The sequence below is a fragment of the Podarcis erhardii genome, assembly GCF_964252035.2.
Source record: "Podarcis erhardii genome assembly, chromosome: 7".
NCBI lineage: Eukaryota > Metazoa > Chordata > Lepidosauria > Squamata > Lacertidae > Podarcis > Podarcis erhardii.
Window position 1 is genome coordinate 22,780,312 of NC_138511.1, and position 18,675 is coordinate 22,798,986.

At 40.1% G+C, this 18,675-nt stretch overlaps 1 protein-coding gene across 3 annotated transcripts in view; it reads left to right on the plus strand.

Annotated features, from left to right (window-relative positions):
- The window catches only part of PRKCZ (protein kinase C zeta), a 106,278-nt gene that overhangs the window by 60,522 nt on the left and 27,081 nt on the right, over positions 1–18,675 (plus strand). For 2 of the 3 annotated variants that reach the window (XM_081871041.1, XM_081871043.1), the window contains 3 exons: positions 9,687–9,818; positions 16,056–16,137; positions 16,493–16,545. In XM_081871041.1, coding sequence (XP_081727167.1) covers positions 9,687–9,818; positions 16,056–16,137; positions 16,493–16,545 — 267 coding nt within the window. The remainder of the gene's footprint in view (positions 1–9,686; positions 9,819–16,055; positions 16,138–16,492; positions 16,546–18,675) is intronic. The other variant, XM_081871042.1, reaches the window with a different exon arrangement.

The window sequence follows — 18,675 nt, forward strand, 5'->3', positions numbered from 1 at the left end:
AACCCACATCAGTCCTTATCAGTTTTGTCAATAGTCATACTGTACGGGGGGAGAGGTTAGGAAGCCTGCATCTGTGAATGCAATCCTCTTCTAGTCATTTTGTATTCCACAAAATTTTGTTAGGTCTAGAGTTTCCTCAGGGTGACTTCTTGTGTGAACACTTTAAGCAGGAGTCCAGCAAGTGGAAAAAGCAAGCATCTCTTCTCCAGCATAGATGCAGTTAATTCTACTGTGTAGACTGTAGGCCCTTCTCTTGTCACAGTACCATTTAATAAGAAATGGGCAGGCAAGAAACTTTCATAAACTGAATATATAGTGTGTGTGTGTGTGTGTGTGTGTGTGTGTGTTTACGCTGCTTGAAATAGAACCATGTGGATGCATCTCCTTGTGGCAAGCTATTTGTGTGAAACGTCTTCCCATAAAGCGTGGGCAATTTGAGTTTGCAGTGGTGCGGATGAAATCACCCGAACTGCATGGGGAGCTGCTTTCACACACATGGCTTGCTACAGAGTTGCTCCCACACAGCTCCATTTCAAGCGGCCGCCCACATGGTAAGTTGAATGTGTGAATTGGGCCATAGTAACGTCTAACAAGGCACAGAACTGCTTTCAGGGCTACTCAGTCAGGGGCTTCTGTTCCCATGATTGTCACTGTGGCCTGAAAATTAGGGTTTATTCTTCAGTGCAAAGCAACAAATAGTAATACGCTTTTGATATTAGGTAGCTTAGTTACGTTTTTTAAATGTCTCCTATTATATATAATTTTCCTTTCTGCTATAAGTGTCAGCTGGTCTTTATTCTCATCCCAGGAAGTTGTAAAATAATGAAATTTAGTTTATTGTGAACCTTTCTACCCACACAGAGTGACGCCCCCCCCCTTTCAAAGCTGAAATTCTTGACAATCCACTGTTCCATTTTAGAAAACATTTTGCTGGAGCAAGTCTCATTTCTCAGTTGTTGTAGCACACTCTTGGCCATTTCCACTCAGGAGTGCTGTTACTGGGTCATCCTATGTACTCTCTTTTTATAAGCCAATCACATTGTGAAGGGGAGTGATGGGTGAGTGTTTTAATTACAGAAGAGCTAGAGGGGTCCTTGCTCCTTTTATTTTTTTAGCTACTGTTTGAGAACAGCAGGAAATATATTTTGGCTAAAATTAGGAGGAGTCAGGATGGTGGTTATAGATTTTGCTAAATGCCCACATATCCTCCTCTGTAATTTGAGAACCAGATATAGGTGGGCTTACAAATCCAAATTCTTAATGCTAAGCCGCTTCAAGGTGTACACAGTCAACAGGTCTGATGTACAGTTTTTTAAAGCTGAAAATGGAGTTAGATTTATAAGTGTGACTTTGCAAGCAAAGTCAGGTTGGGTTCAGTGGCTACTGTGTTGAGTTATGGTGCAAGATTAAATATTGACTTTCAGTTTGAATTAATTCCCTTCTAGGGAGAGCAATGTCAGATCTAATGATGAGGGTTTTGTTTTGTTTTTTAAGAGCATTTTAGATTTTGTAGAAACAAGTTTTGTAGTTGGGAATATTTGGAGGATTTTTAATGAGGTAATGTGTTGGCACAACATAAAAAATAGTTGGTGTTGTGGAGTTATCCTCCATAGATCTTCCCTATCCCTATAGTAGAGTTTGACTACACTGTGGTGTTTTACTCTCAACTTGAACGTTTGTTTTGGGGGAAGGGAAGAGGTTAGTGATCAGACTGAATGATAGTTGTATGTGTTTCCTTTAAGTTATAAAAATGAATTTATTATGCAAATACATCTTACTCATATATGAGGCTTGCAGTGGTCTCCCATCTCTCTTGCCAGCCAGGGCTAAACCTGCTAAGCTTCTGTAATGCTACAATGTCTGGTTTTCTAAGACCACTTGTTGGGCCCCTGTGTATTTTTTAAGAAGTAGGACTAGTTCACACTTTCTAATTTTTTTGGATGGAGCAACTGGGGCTTACCAGAAATTGAAGAAAAAACAAAACAAATTCCTTCCAGTAGCACCTTAAAGACCAACTAAGTCAGTTCTTGGTATGAGCTTTCGTGTGCATGCACACTTCTTCAGATACACTGAAACAGAAGTTTCCAGATCCTTCTATATAGTGAGAAGGTGGGGAGGGGTATTACTCAGAAGGGTGGTGGGAATGGGTGATTGGCAGATAGCTGTGATGAGCCTGTTGACGACTCTTAACGACTGCAATAGGTCTTACAGGAAAAAGCAAGGGGTGAAAAGGTGAAAAATGGCTTTGTCATGTATAATGAGATAAGAATCCAAGGTCTTTGTTCAGACCAGGTTTCTCCATGGTTTTAAGTTTGGTGATAAGTTGTAATTCAGCAGCTTCTCTTTCCAGTCTATTTCTGAAATTCCTTTGTAGTAAAACAGCTACTTTGAGATCTTGTATAGAATGTCCTGGGACTACAAGAATGTTTCTCAGAGAAACCAGTAGGAGAACACTTCAATCTCCCAGGACATATCAGGACTTCCGGAGGCGGCGCGAAGGGTAATGGCTGCCCTTTCCTAACCGGGAAGGGAGCTCCGCTCGAGAAAGGGTCGTCCGCTACGGCAAAAGCGGAGACCCATAACGGAAACCCGCAGGCGGCAGAAGCCTGCGGTCCTGGGACCCGGCGGGCGCCAGTAGCGGCCCCCAAAACGTTGAAGGAACCCCGTAAGGGGCTCCGGATCGTGGAGGAGGCTGCGGCGCTGAGGGTCGTTCCGCAATCGGCGGAGTGAAGCCGCGTAGCTGTTGCCAGTGAGCGCTGACCTTTCTTCCTGAAATTTTTGCTTTGAAAACAACAACCCGTGAGTAAATAATTGACTGTATGCAATTTGGAACTTTAAAACATTAAATTTGGCTGAAAGCGGAGTGACGAAAAACAGGAAGTCCGTCTTCCGCTCCCGTTGAACTTGAACGCAAAGAGCTGGAGGAGTGGAGGCAAAGAGAGACCTTTTAAACTATTTGATCTGAGCACCCATTGAACTTTATCTTAAGTGGAATAACAATTTTATGTACTGGACTTTATGAATTTTAGCTGCATGGGGATATCTTTCTTCTCTTGGAGCTACATTTTAACTAAAAACCCCAGGTGCTGGAGCTGCCTGAGAAATTGAGCTGTCAGCAGTTTGCAGTTTGGATACTTTGAATCTGAACTTTGAAAAAATCTGAGAGAGTCTGAACTTGCTACTTTGAGGCATTTGGATTACCAGTTTGCACCATCAGAAACACTGTTGCTGTATTAAACCCTAACTCTGCTGAAAAATTTTTTATTGAAGGTTCTTGGACTTAGAAATCTGACTTTATTTTAACTGAAATTGATCTCTTCCTTGAAATATTTTAAACTCCCCCTAGAGGATTTGGGACTTATAGCAGTGACTCTTATTTTACTTTCCTTTTCCCGGCCCTCTGTTGACTGTTACCATCTGGGCTGCTGCTTTCTCATGGGAACAACTCAGCTTGACCTTGACTTTTAGATAACTTTGGAATGAGTGGTGCAAGAAGGAGAGGAAGAACTAAACAAACAACTTTGACAACTTTAACCGCAGCCTCACAGGCACGTAGATCATCTGTGCCTACTTTGCCTTCTGAGGAGGAAGCTGCCTCTCTGCCACGGGCAGGGGAGGGAGAAACTGAGGAATTACAATTGGAAGATATGGCCTCAGGGGCAAGCACTGCTATTTTAGAGAAAATTTTTGAAAAATTAGAATCTTTGGACAAGAAAGTAGAATCTTTGGACAAGAAGGCCGATGAGCAAACATATAAAATTGACCAGAACACAGAATGTTTAAATAAATTATCTGGACAAGTTGCACAGAATACTCAAGCAATTGGAGAATTGAAGGAGGCTGCAGGGGAAAATCGGAAATTGGCTGAAGATACCAGCCAAAAACTTGAAAATTTAGAACAAGAGGTAAGACCACTCTGCAAACAAGTAGGTGAACACCAGACCTATCTATCTATGATTGAATTGCGGAACCGGGAGAGCAATTTAAGGATAAGAGCAATACCAGAAGTGGAAGAAGGCAACCTAGCTGAGTTTTTGACCAAAGAATTCTCCAAATTTTGGAGCTTAGAGGAAAAGGATTTTAAAATTGTTTCAGCTTTTAGGCTCGGAAGACTTATAAAGAAAGAGAAGCCCAGAGACTGTTTGATAACATTGAGGTCAAAGGAGGAAAGGGACAAGATTCTGGGCCTACACTACGGAAAGTCACTGGACATTCTGGACAAAAGAATTGAGATCTACAAGGATATTCCTAAACAACTGTTAGATCTTAGATCTAACTACTTGGAGTTGACAAGATTACTAAGGAAGAATTCAATCATCTTTAGGTGGGAATTTCCTCAAGGACTATCTTTTACCTTTAGAGGGAAGAAGATCAAAATCAGAACATTGGAAGATAGAGATAAATTTCTGAACGTATACGGAGAGGACCTTCACAAAGGAATTGATCAACTTCCAGGGCCTGAAACACCAGAGGTACCTGCACCCTTGGACCCTGAAGATCCTTCGAATAAGGTACCACCCCTTGAAAAATAACCAGATTTATTCAGGATGTCTCTGCAACTTTTGAGTTGGAACATTAATGGCTGTAACATCCCGGAAAAAAGGAGGAAAATTTTTTATATATTAAAAAAAGAACAATTGGACATTATCTGCTTACAAGAAACACATGTGACTAGGCTCCATAGAAAGGTGTTAATAAACAAAAGACTTGGTCAAGAATTTATATCTTCGGACAGAGTAAAGAAGCGAGGAGTGGTGATATATGCAAAAGAGAGCCTGTCACCTAAATTTTTATTTAAAGATGAACATGGAAGAATATTAGCAATTGAGATACAACATCAAGGAGAAAAGATTCTGATATTAGGAATTTATGCACCAAATGACGGGAAATCGGAATTTTATAAGAAGTTGCATGAGATTATGCTGGACTATCTGGACTACAACAACATCATTATGATGGGAGATATGAATGGGGTCGTATCGACTAACATGGATAAGTCACAAAATCAAAATGTTACAAAAGACGGCAGACTACCAAAGACCTTTTTTGAAATGACCGGCAATATGGACTGGATTGACATTTGGAGAACTAAGAACCCCCTGAGAAGAGAGGGAACATTCTTCTCTATTCAAGGATAACTATGAAAAATGTTGGTCTGAAATTAAGAGAGACTTGGATAGTTGGACAAAATTGAAGCTTTCTTTGTTAGGCCGAATTGCTGCTATTAAGATGAATGTATTGCCAAAAATGTTGTTTTTGTTTCAAACATTACAGATTGTGGATAAAACGGAGTGCTTCCGGAAGTGGCAGAAAGATATATCTAAATTTGTCTGGCAGGGCAAAAAGCCCAGAATTAAGTTTAAGATATTAACAGATGCGAAAGAAAGAGGGGTTTTTGCCCTGCCAGACTTAAAGTTGTACTATGAAGCCGCAGCTTTCTGCTGGCTAAAAGATTGGCTACTTCTCGAAGACACTGACGTACTGGACCTGGAAGGTTTTAACAATGCTTTTGGTTGGCATGCATACTTATGGTATGACAAAGTTAAGATCAATAAGGCCTTTAAGAACCATATTGTCAGGAAAGCAGTGTTTAATGTCTGGACAAAATATAAAGACTTATTGGAAAATAAAACTCCAAGGTGGCTTTCACCTCTGGAGGCTAAGGCCCGAAAAAGACCCAATATGGAGGCCAAATGGCCAAAATATTGGGAAATATTAGAAAAAGATGGAGACAATTGGAAATTGCAGAGTTTGGAGAAAATGAAGGATAAGGTGCGAGACTGGTTACATTATGCTCAGATTAAAGAAGTTTTTAAAAATGACAAAAAGTTAGGGTTCCAGGTGGAGAAATCGAAGTTAGAAACAGAATTGTTAGAACCAAAGACCAAGGTACTATCTAGAATGTATAACTTGCTGCTAAAATGGAATACACAAGACGAAATGGTTAAATCGGCTATGATAAAATGGGCACAGGACATTGGGTATAACATTATGTTTGAGGACTGGGAAAGGTTGTGGACCACTGGGCTGAACTTCACCGCATGTAATGCTCTGAAGGAAAATGTAATGAAAATGATATATAGATGGTACATGACCCCAGTTAAACTTGCCAAAATATACCATTCGTCTGATAATAAATGTTGGAAATGCAAAGAAAATGAAGGAACATTCTTTCACCTCTGGTGGACATGCCCTAAGGTGAAGGCCTTCTGGGAAATGATATATAATGAGCTGAAAAAGGTATTTAAGTATACCTTCACAAAGAAACCAGAGGCCTTCCTTCTGGGTATTGTAGGCCAGAAGGTGTTAAAGAAGGATCGAACATTTTTTATGTATGCAACAACGGCAGCAAGGATTCTCATTGCAAAAAACTGGAAAACTCAAGATCTACCCACACTGGAAGAGTGGCAGATGCAGCTGATGGACTATATGCAACTGGCCGAGATGACCGGCAGAATCCGTGACCTGGGAGAAGAGAAGATGGAGGAAGACTGGGAGAAATTCAAGATGTATCTACAAAAACATTGTAATTTGGTTGAATGTTAAGAAGGATGCTAGATTATAAAAAACTGGCCACCACTAAACTAGATTTAAATTTGATGATAAGTGAGACTAAAGAAAATATAAAATTTTTTGGAAGAAGTGCTAGATTATATTTGAATGAGTGGACATGAGATTGTAAACAAGTTGATAATTTGTTTGGAAAAAAATTTTTTAACGATGTAAATGGGAGCGGGAGACGTGAGGGAGTCCAAAGAAGTGATGAAATTGTTGTAATAGAAGTAAGATCGTTTATTATGTGTGCATTTATATTTAAAAACCTTAATAAATATTTATATATATAAAAAAGAAATATTGATTTGCCTGCCAGTAAAATGTTTATTGGAAATCCTGTTTTATTTTTTGCAAAGAACCAAAAAAATTAGGCTCCTTGGCTTGATTCTCCCCCCCCCCCCCCAAAAAAAAATTAGGCTTCAAGTAAAACACTTAGAGCAGGAGTTATTGGAACACTTTCGATAGAAAATCCTACTACTGCTCTTTTTAAAGGAAGGATAACCCTATCATTATTGCTAAGAAACATTTAGAAATAAAACCTCTCCCCAAGTTCCTTTTAGGAATGCTTATTGTTTAGATATGGCCTGCACAAGATGTCTTTTCTTTGGCAACTGTCCTTCCACTTCTGGGGCAGAGGCAGCAAAGTAAACTGGATTATTCTCACTCCCAGGTCTTCTAACAAGATTCTTTAGAGATGCTCTCTAATTTCACAAGTCAAATACTTCCCCTTTTGATATATCTTGCCTTAATAAGATGCCCCTCTTAATTTGAGGAACTCGGCACAGATCATATTTCTTTGATTCCTGAAGTACTATTGGGAATTGGATAGCATTTGATGTGCAGGAAGATAACACTTTTTTGAGCCTCAGCTGTGGCTGATAACCTTCCACTTCAGCTTTCTGTTAGGGTTTTCTTTGTTTTCTCACAGTGCTGCTCAAGTGTATGTAACATCTATGTGTGATTTGTTTATGAAGTATTAGTTCTTCTTTATCAGCTTTTAATCAGACAAATTAAACCAAGATGATACAGCTAAAAAATATTGAGGGGAGGAGAATCAAGCCTATGCCAGGGGGAGATCTTTGGCCACCTTAAAAAGCCAATACACATATTCTTAAGTTTATCAATATAGTTCTGCTGAGGCATAAATTTTCATTGAGCATCTTGCAAACCCAAGAATGGGGTGCTATTCACTTGTTCCACTGACCTGAAAAAAAATTTCAAGCAAATAGGCTCTTGAATGCTACAGCTTCATCTAATGCATTTCTCAATGCTTAGAATGAACTACTCATCCCTTCATGATAGCAGGTTGTGCTCCTCATCTTTTGAAATCACTGCACAGTCATTGTTATCTTATTGTCCTTTTGCTAATGGAATACCCATTCTGATCTTTTGCCTTTGTGTCATGAAAGAAAAAGGAAGTGTTTGTATGAAGACATAACAGCAGAATGCCTCTTGCTGTAATGGTGGTAGATTTGTGAATGGTTTTGCATGTACACTATGAAATAGGGCACTGAAGGATGTACATTTGGTGGGGACTGGTTTGAGTCTTCCATGTGTATTAAGTGTGGGTCACTGAAATCAGGCCAGTAGCTTGGATGTTCTGAGCTCCATAGTTGTACCTGAGAGCTTTGCACAAGCCAGGTGTTTGTTTTTACTTTGACAAAAGTAATATTAACCCCAGAAGAGAAACATTTTCAGTGATGTGTTTAGTGTATCTGTTTTGTCCCATAGAAAGTACCTGACAGCACAAGCTTCTGTTTGCTATCATCCAAGGAACGGCCATAGCTCAGTGGTAGAGTTTCTGCTTTTTGCATGTAGAAGGTCCCAGGTTCAATCCCTGTTAAAATGTAGAATGCAAGAAAGATGGAGCTCTGCCTGTGACCCTGGAGAGCTGCTGCCAGTCACAATAGAGAGTATTGAGCTAGATTTATTTGTTTGTTTTCAGTATGTTTATTCTGCTCTTCAGCCAAAAAGGCTCCTAGAGGAACTCACAGCTCAAGAAAAAATAAGACCATCTCTGCCCTCAGGGCTAGAGAAGTCTAGAAAACATGTGACAAAAGGGATGGATCGATTGGGAGAGTAGCAGAAAAGCAGGCTCGAGGATCATTTCTTAAAGTTACAAGGTTCTTGTCAGGGAACTGCCATAGGAGCCACGGTGGTGGTAAGGCTCCCCAATGACGCTGGAGAGGGAACCAGCAAGGAGAGAGGGAGAGCTTCCGCTGGGGAAGGAAATAGACGTGACGCCAGGGAGAAAGAGGAGGCTGAGGGAGCTTCGGAGGAAAGGCTCTGGGACTGTTCTAGCGAGACCAGCGGGGAGAGCACAGGACCTCCCCTTGGGACGCCCACTCTGCGCAGAAAGCTTCCGCGCAGGGAAGCTAGGCGGCGACTTGGTGTCAAAGAACTTTTATGTTGGAGGAAATTCAGGAAACGCCCACTGACGGATTCTGCCAGTGATTGAGACAGTCACGGAGTACTGACTGTCCAGCCAGGGGAAAGTTTTAACCAAACTACTCAGCTTGGAGCAGTTTGCGCCTTACGCACAAGCAACCCCAAACCCCATTACAGTTCTTAAAGAGGACCATCTGGGACGGAAACAATTCAACGAGAAAAGGCGCCAAAGGGTGTCTCAGGAGAGCCAGTGGAGTGGCCTGGCTTCCCATCTCTCCCTCTGCTGCTCCTGCTGAACAAATAATCTGCTCCCTAACTTTCTGGCCAGTGAAAGTTATGTATGAACCTATTACAGTGGTACCTCGGGATACAGATGCTTCAGGTTACATACGCTTCAGGTTACAGACTCCGCTAACCCAGAAATAGTACCTTGGGTTAAGAACTTTGCTTCAGGATGAGAACAGAAATCATGCTCTGGCAGCATGGCAGCAGCAGGAGGCCCCATTAGCTAAAGTGGTGCTTCAGGTTAAGAACAGTTTCAGGTTAAGAACGGACCTCCGGAACGAATTAAGTACTTAACCCGAGGTACCACTGTGTTAGTCCTATATAAAGTTGTCAAATTGCACTTGTGAGCAATTTTTCAGTGTGCAAAATGCTTTTAAACCCCCCCCCCCCTTTTATGTGGAAGATGTCTCTAAGTGGGTGTATCTGAAAGATGATTCATACTTTTTTTTCCCTCCTAGAGAGCATACTGTGGCCAGTGCAGTGAAAGGATATGGGGTCTCGGAAGGCAAGGCTACAAGTGTATCAACTGCAAGTTGTTGGTCCATAAACGCTGTCACATTCTTGTCCCACTGACCTGCAAAAGGCATATGGTAAGTTTGGCTCCAGCAAAAGCTTCAGTGGGGCTGTGTACTTTTTTCATGTATGAAGGCTATACAGATGTACAGTTCATTAGTTTTAAAAGATCTGGTGTTTGTAGCCTCCTTCTACCTCAGCCTGCTTGTGAGGTGCATGAGATGGATGGCAGTGACGAACTGGATAAGAACTCAATGAGTGCAGTTGTATTGAACCTAATTTGGACACCATCTGCCCTGTGAGAAGGAAGTCTTGGAGGGTTGGGGTGTTGGGGTGTTGGTGTTTTATTTTTATCTGCTGCTGAGTGGGTGGGAGAATTGTAAAACCCCTTGGGGACTTCCGGGTTAGCGCGATCGGCTAATGGCGGATTCCCTCCGAGCTCCGGAGGGAATCTGCTCAGCGGGGGCTGGGTCTTGCCGTGCCGGCGACACGGGGACCCTTAAAAACCTCGGGCGCGAATGACCGGGGACGTGGTGACTCGGCGGGCAGCGCTAGCGCCCTCCCGACCCGCGAAGGAGCCTTTTTAAAGGCTACGGAACGGGTGCCGGGAAGCGGCGTGGTCCTGTGAGTCCTCTGCTTCCCCCGCTGAGTGAAGCCGCATGCCATTTGCCGGACAGCGCTGACTTCTTCCGTCTAAAATTCGGACTTAAATTTAAGAGCAACAACCCGTGAGTAATCTGGAACCGAACTTTTGAAACTATTTACATATAGATTTGGTACGAGCGGGGGTAGGTGAAAAGAGGAAGTCCGCCTCACCCCCATTGTAAACAGCTTAACAGCAAGGATTTGTCAACTAAGGTTGTGAGAAGAGTCGTCGCTTATTTTTTAGTGATTGGATAAAGATATTAACTCCACGGATTTTAAAAGATTAAGTTATCGTGCTGGAGGGCAAGAGTTTAGATATTTGGATCAAGTACCACTTTTCTAAAGACTGGGAGTAACTTGTGAAAGAGCCTGCGGTGGACTTACAAGCCTTTGACAGCTGTCAGATTAGCTGTCAAGGTCTGGGAATAACTGAAAGTTTTAACTCTTAGCCGATTATCTGGATATAAAGTAATTTAAAGTAAAGGAAAATTGATACAAATAACATTGACTTTTGGGTCGGAAGTGAAAGGAATACTAAGTAACAAGAATCCCTCTAGAGGGGATCCACGGACATTACAAGATGGAAATATGTCGGGAAATACGAGCAGAGCTGCAAGAGCTGGTTGTTCTCATGAGAAAGCTGCAAGAGACGTACGAGCAAGGTCATGTTTGGTCTACAAGCCCTTCAAAGCTGAAACCAAAAGAAAATATAATCACTGAGATGGAAAAGGGCCTGTTACTCAAAACACCGGCAGCTGGACAAGAAAGGAAACTAAAGAAAGAAGAGGAGGAAAAGACATTTGTCAAACAAGGGACGGCCGAAGTGATACAGAAGACAAATGAGAGCCAAGGACCTATCAAGATGACTTCAAACCCGACCAGAGTGAAAGCTGGACTAGCTGGGATGTATGAACTTAAGAAACAAAGACAGAGTTTCACACTTAAACAACTTGACTTGGTTGGAAAAATCACTGACAGTATTGGGAAAGTACTTTTTCGAGTTTGGGTATTTAATATAAAAGATTTTCAAAAAAGCCGGCTGAGAGGGACTGAAGGGGACTTGAGAGCCTCGGACGTTAGGGCACCGGGTTAAAAAGATAGACTCATGGACCTAGGTTTGGGGTAAAAACTGGGGATAGAAAAGGAGGGTTTGGGAGCCCGAAGGGGACCTGATTTTCACTATGCAGTGTAAAAATTCTTTTTTTTTTTTTAATCTTATTTTTTAGTAATAAAATGGGGAATTCGTGGACGGGAACCAGGGACAACCTTAGGAAAAATATTTTTATTTTTATTTTCTATTCTCTCTGCTCTTCTATCCTGTTTATATATGAACAAGATATATAGTTTAAGTGTCTTTGATTAGATTAAAGCAAATACAATATTGAAATAATGGTTAAAACAAGTGATGATATTAAGGTTAAAACTTGCTGAACAAATATGGGAAATGGAATACAAGAAGGGGAGGCGTGGGGAAGTCCAGAAAAGAAGTTACTGAAAATGGGATTTAAAAGGTGGAATTTTTATCTTTTCTTTCTTCTTTCTCCTTTCTTTTTCTTTTCTTTCCTTTTTTTCTTTAATTTCTCATTATGTATGCACCTTTGTTATTTGTATTTTTCAAAAATGATAATAAATATTATTAAAAAAAAAAAAAGAATTGTAAAACCCCTTGGGTGCCTTGGCAAAAAGGTGGTATATAAATTCAAACAAATAGTATTTTAGTTTTGGAATAAGCACAAAAATGTTGTGGTGTTGAGTTGAAACTGCTCCTTTTTGGCCAAACCTTTCAGAATTACTATTCTCTTCACCTCACTTATCCAAAAAGCTAAAGCTAACTTACATTTACACTTTTTGTTTTGAATCTCTTGTTTTCAATTTTATCTTACGCTATACATTAATATTTTCCAATATTATGTAAACCAGCTATCCCCAGCTTGGTGTGTGCCAGATGTTTTGGAGTATAACCCTCATCAGCCCCACCTAGCATAGCTATGGCTGTGTGACGGCTGGCAAAGACTGGTGTAGATCCTCTTAATAATAATAATAATAATAATAATAATAATAGTAATTTTATTGTTTATACCTCGCCCATCTGGCTGGGTTTTGTGATGCTATTACCAAGAGCAATTATCTAAAAATCTTAATGCAGGCCATCTTCACAATCAGAATTTGGTGGGTGTCTTGTTTAACAGATCACTGTTGTTTGAAGAAAAGGTTCTCTAGTAAAGATGACACAGAGAGGACGAACCTTCATTCAGCATTAGGCCAATTTGTAGCCAAACCCATAGCTTTCGACTTACAGCATTGCAGCTGTGCCTTAAATATCTTGGGCCTATGTTTTTACTTTATTCAGGTGCTTTGAGCTATTCTGAGTCCCTCATAATATAAAAGGCCTTTCACTTATATCATAAACATATATTCTCTTAAACTATGGGAATAAACTCCACTCCCATATCCTTTGCCATATTATGTAACCCTTACTAAATTATTTTAATTGGTAATCTCCCAGTCCTTTCCATTGAGGTTGACTTGTAGTCCTGCTTTGATATGAGATGTTAAGCTCTTTAGAAAAGGATCTTGCCTTACCCTTTCTTGAATCTATGCTCTTCTGCAAGCCATGCTCACTTCAAGGGAGTTTCTCCAAGATTAATAATACAGTATCTAATTCATTCATTCATTCATTCATTCATGTAAAATAGATATGTATGTATTTGCCTCCTGTATAGTCGGTTATTTCTGACAGGATCTTATTAGTGTCCTTGCTAACCCACATAAGAAACTATCCAGCCATAGCTTTCACTGTGCTTAGGGCTTGTAAGCTTAAAATCAAAACCCATTGGGAATTCATTCTTTCTAGATTAAAGATCCTTTGAATGCTTTTGGAGTTCGTTTCTTGCTTGTGCTTTCAGGACTTTCCTGCTACTTTAAATTGGTTCCAGGTTTTTGCAATATAGATTTTATAGGCTCTGTGCATTATATATTTGTCCCTGGAATAAAAGGAACAACTAGAATAAGAAAATGAAAAAACTAAATGACATCTTTGTACATAAATGCAAAGCTTTATAAAGCATATGAAGTCAAGTTGGGTATGGAAAGTCCCACTTAATAGCTCAAAAGCTACCAGCAGTTACATGTAGTTGTAACAAAAGTCAAAGTTGAAGGTATTTGTTAACATGTGCTGAGGCAAGATCCTCTACATTGTAAACAAAAGTGGCTTTTGAAGCAAAGAATCCATCCTGTGGTAATTTATATGCCACTTTTCCAGATGTTTGTCTCGGGAAATCCCAGGGAAAACGACATAATGCTGACATGGAAATTTATAGAACTTAATTTTGCACAATGCCTACGTGTCTAAAACTATTAAGTTCTTAAAATGTTATCTAAAAAAGGATGCCTTGGAATGACACTTGAAAAATCTTCAGGTATGAGGATGGATTAGCCTCCATAGATAGGGTACATCTTTAATTTTGGCTTTGCACCTGCAGAGGTTCTGTTACGTCCCTGAATGTGCATGTTCTAGAATTCAGCAAGCAGAGGGCCAAAGAGATGCAGGTTCGCTTGTAGGAGGAGGAATATTTTCAGCCGAAAATGTTTTTTTAATATAATTCAAAAGCATTTGAAAAAGGAAATAAGTCAGCTTGTTGTCTTCTGTGATTCCTTGAGCAGAAAGAAAAAATAAATCCCCATTAGTAAGCCAGATGTCTTGTCAGCGCAGAGAGGTATTTTTTTTCATAAAAGTATCAGGTTATGAATCTGGACTTTAAAAAGTTTTCAGAATTTTGAGACCATTGATTGAACCAGAATTTTCCTTGGGGGATAGAGGGATCCTAAATGTTCCTGTTCACACATTAGAAGTGATGGGGGGTGGGGGATTAAAAAAGTGAAGGAAATTATCAAATCAACTTAAACAGGAAAGAATCCCTGGAGTCATATTCTCCATTGTTGGAATATTGAAAGAAAAGACAAGGGAAATTTAGGGACCTCTTTAAATTAAAGTATATATTAGAGGTTTGGTAATATACCCTTGGAAAGATGTGTTTAACAAGTTTTCTTGCACTTTTGAATCAAGGGTTTTAAAATGTTGTCTGCCATTTTGGCAAACAGGCTGAAAAGGGGGATACTTGCTTGTGTGAATACGGATAAAATGAATTTATACCAGAGTAAAATATTTTATTCATCATAGAGAGACTCATATAATGGATTATGTTAATGACAAGAACAGGCCTGCATTATCCAGCTTTCCCATCCCATGTTTTGAAATATCCATGGAAACTCCTCAGTGTTTCGTATATTTTTGCTCTGAGGATCTGTAGGTGTGAATCGGATGCATGTTAAAATGTGTGTTCGGATGTGGATATGCTCCTTTGCACCATTATTTATTTATTTATTTAATGCATCTTTGTCTTGCCTTTCAGCTGTAAAAGGCTCCCACAATGTCTTACATCAATCCGCTAATAAGATTGTCTTTGCCCTCAGGTTTACATACTAAAAGGCATGACACAAAAGGAGAAAAGACAGGGAAAGAGTAGGAAAGAAGCAAACTCGGGTGCTAGTTCTTAGTTACAGTGTTCTCTTTAGCAGGGAGAGGAGAATGTAAGCTTGCTGCTGCAGCTGCTCCTCTGGCATATGAATGTGACCAGGTAGGTCTCCATCTTGCCACGATAGGAGGCAAAGGGACCCAACTTTCCAGTACTCCTTGAGGCTAATAGCCCTACTGGCTAATGAATGGGGCCAGAGCAAGCTGCCCTTTTATCTGTGCAATCCCAGGGCAACTGTCTGCTAGAACACTCAGTAGGGTGCACATTCAGATGTGTGTCTCAGCTCTTAAACATTTGGCTACCTTGCACAAGTCTTTGTACGTTCAGTTGCCAGTAACGTTTTCCACAACAGAAAGTAAATTGGAACCAGAGCGGAGTTGGGCTCAGAATAAATGCCCCCATCACCAGAACTACAGTATTCTCCTTTAGAAACCAAACCTTTTAGATTATGACATAATGCTTAATTGAAGTCTACAAAACCCATGGCAAAAACTCATAGCAGATCTTGATAGGAGGCAAGATAATATATTTTTAAAGCAGCATACAACTTGTATTATCTACCTAATTTTCCTCCATGTAGGAAACTACTTATGTTCTGCAACATGTACACAGAGTTACACATGTTTGTCTCACATTAAACTACTGCTGTCTTTCCTCCATGAAGTGATACCATTTAGTGAAGGTGGATCCTTAGAAATCCTGAGATTTCAGCACCATTTTTCTGGTTTCCAAACCTACTTTTTGCAGTCGTGACTTAAATTTCTTCGTACAAAAAAAATGAGTTTTTTTCAGCATATACAAGAACCTACAAATGATACCCAAACATCTTGGGGTACACTAATATATTTTGAGAGTGCAGTCATGTCTCTTGGGCTTTTTTAACCACCTCCCCCAAAATCTACACTCTTTCTTGCTGTATGCTGTTGGTATAATCTCATATGAGACAAGTTGGGAAATCTTTAATTATGTGGTTTTATTTTAAAAAGAGAATAAATGTAAGGCCTGTTTCCGTGCCAAGCTATATGCTAGTTAATTGGAGAAGCATACTGCAAGGGGGGGGGAGTCTTCAGAGAGCATGCTAGAGTTGCATGAAAGTCAACATTAGTGAGTTTTCAGTAATATATATTCTTACAGGATTCTGTGATGCCTTCCCAGGAACCTCAGTTAGATGATAAGAATGATGAAGTTGACATTCCCACAGAAGAGAGTGATGGAAGTAAGTAATGTTTCTTTTCTCAATGTACATGTTTGGGGGTGGGGAATCAGCTAGTCTAGCCCTTATATGGTGCCTTTAAATGTAAAAATCACTACAAATTTAGTTGGTAGTTTGGATCTCCTAGTTGCAGCCTGCTGCAAAGTGAGAACAGCTATGTTTGGTCCAAGACTATGGAATGGCTTTACCATGAGAAGCCCATAGTTTAATAGTAGAGCACACACAGTAATAGAGCATACATAAGTTCCTGTGTTCAGTCCCCAGCAACTGCAAGTCCTCTGCTTGAACTGGAGATCGGCAGCCAGTCTGTGTAGTAGTATTGATTGCTTTTATTCTGCTTTGTCATTTTCTCTTGCAGTATCTTATATTCCTTCAGCCCGAAAGCATGACAATATTAAGGATGATTCTGAGGTAGGTTTTATTAAAAGGTTTAACTGTTGGGTTTTTCTTCAGTCTATTAAGCATGCACATTTCCTTATTTCTGTCATACTTTTTCAACAATTAAATAACCTTAAATTTTGGTCCTAGCAGGTTCATTAGATAGACCTGTTGCATCTCCTGTATTAGCACCATCTCTAGCAGTCTTCCTTTCTAGGGTTACAATCTCCCATTCACCTCCAGATGACACCTAACTGCAACCCCCTCCCCTGCAGTGGTGAAATCAATATAATCTGCCTGGTCCCATTTACCTCCTGTAACTTATGGTTCCTGTTTTCTAATAGCTATCCATGGGGAAGAACTGTTCCTGGAAAAACGTTGGGTCTTCAGGTGTTAAAATACTGAGTGGGATGCAAATTGAGTGCCCTTGTATGGGCTTGAATGCCCGTGCATGGTTCTCCTTTCATCCCTCCCAAGAATCACTATACAGATAGTTAATGTTCATGGAATCATAGGACTTCCCCTGCAAAGACAGGCTCTGGTGGATTGAGCAGACGAGACCAATAATAGGTCCAATAGTCAAGAAAGTGATTTCTGCCTGTCCTGTAGAGGGAAGTGAGGGGCAGGTGGAGCTCATCAACCTGGGAAGGTAGCCCATCTAGGAGAAGCAAGACTCTGATTCTAAACCTCCACTGCCTTTGGAATATTTTTTTCTTTGGGAGAAAAAAGGGCTAAGGAGTAAACCCTACACAAATCCAGAGTAGAGTCCCTAAGACGGTCAGATGGCACCTTGTGTGCTTCCTTCCGGCAACTCCAGCAGCCAAGCAGATGCCAAATACATTTCTCTGCTTTCCTTTGGACTGCATAAGCGAGACCGAGAGTGGGGGTCTTTTTGTCTGGGCAACTCTGGACTTCCAACACACTGCCCAGGCTTGCGCCCCAGTAGGGTCACTTCTGTTTGACTTCACCCCTGGAGGCACGCTCCGTTGTCTCTTGAGACAGACAGATGCCAACAAAAATAGAATCATAGGACTGTAGAGTAGGAAGGGGATGCAAGGGTCATCTAGTCCAACCCCTTGCAATGCAGGAATCACACCTAAGGAGTCCCTGACAGATGGCCATTTAACCTCTGTTTAAAAACCTCTGGCGAAGGATAGTTCACCACCTGAAGTAGTCCGTTCTACTGTCAAACAGCTCTTTAACATCAGAAAGTTCTTCCTATTGTTTAGTGGGAATCTTATTTCTTCTAATTTGAATCTTGGTTCTGGAGCAGCAGAAAACAAGCTTCCTCCATTTCCATGTGACAACCCTTCAGATGTTTTGCAGTTACAGAAATTCTATAACTTGATGTGTTATGAGATGAGAATTGTCAAAAAATATATGCTTAAACATCTAAAAAACTTACCCTCCCCTTTTTATAGAGGTTATCTCAACAATCTAGGACCATTCTCCCCCAACCTCCAACTAGCTACTTGATAAATCCAGAAGCACTTTAAATAGTCTTAAAGTGCTTTCAGAACAATCACTTTTAAAGAACAAAGATGCCAGGCAATTCTTTAATAAACAGAACATCATTTGAAATGCTTCATCTTCTTTCTTTCTTTCTTTCTTTTTTATAAATATTTATTAAAAGTTTTTTTTTAATTACAATACAAATTAAGAAACAAAATAACACATATCATAAACATATTTTCTTAACTTCTTTGGACTTCCTCACATCTCCCGCTCCTGCGTTCCTAATTTATAAAAATTTAACCAGCAATTTATCACCTTAATTCCATTCTTGTTATCTAATTTTCCAATGTTGTGTCTCTAATTTTAGATATCGTTTGTTCAAACCTTAAAAATTTAAATTTAGCCTAATAATTATCCAAAATTTGTCTTTTCTTAAATTTAACTTATCTTCATACTTCACTTGATCTAGCTTAATGGTGCCAAGTTCTTTATAATCTAGCATCCTTCTTAACATTCATACAATTTACAATATTTTTGTAGATAAATCTTGAATTTCTTCCAGTCTTCTTCTTCATCTTCATCTTCAGCTTCATCTTCTTTCTTCACTAGATTGGCTGCCAGTGCTAGTAATGTACACATGAATGGCTTCTGCAGTTGACTAGACTGTCCTAGTTTCTGCCCATATATTCTCTGCCTAAAGCAATCGTT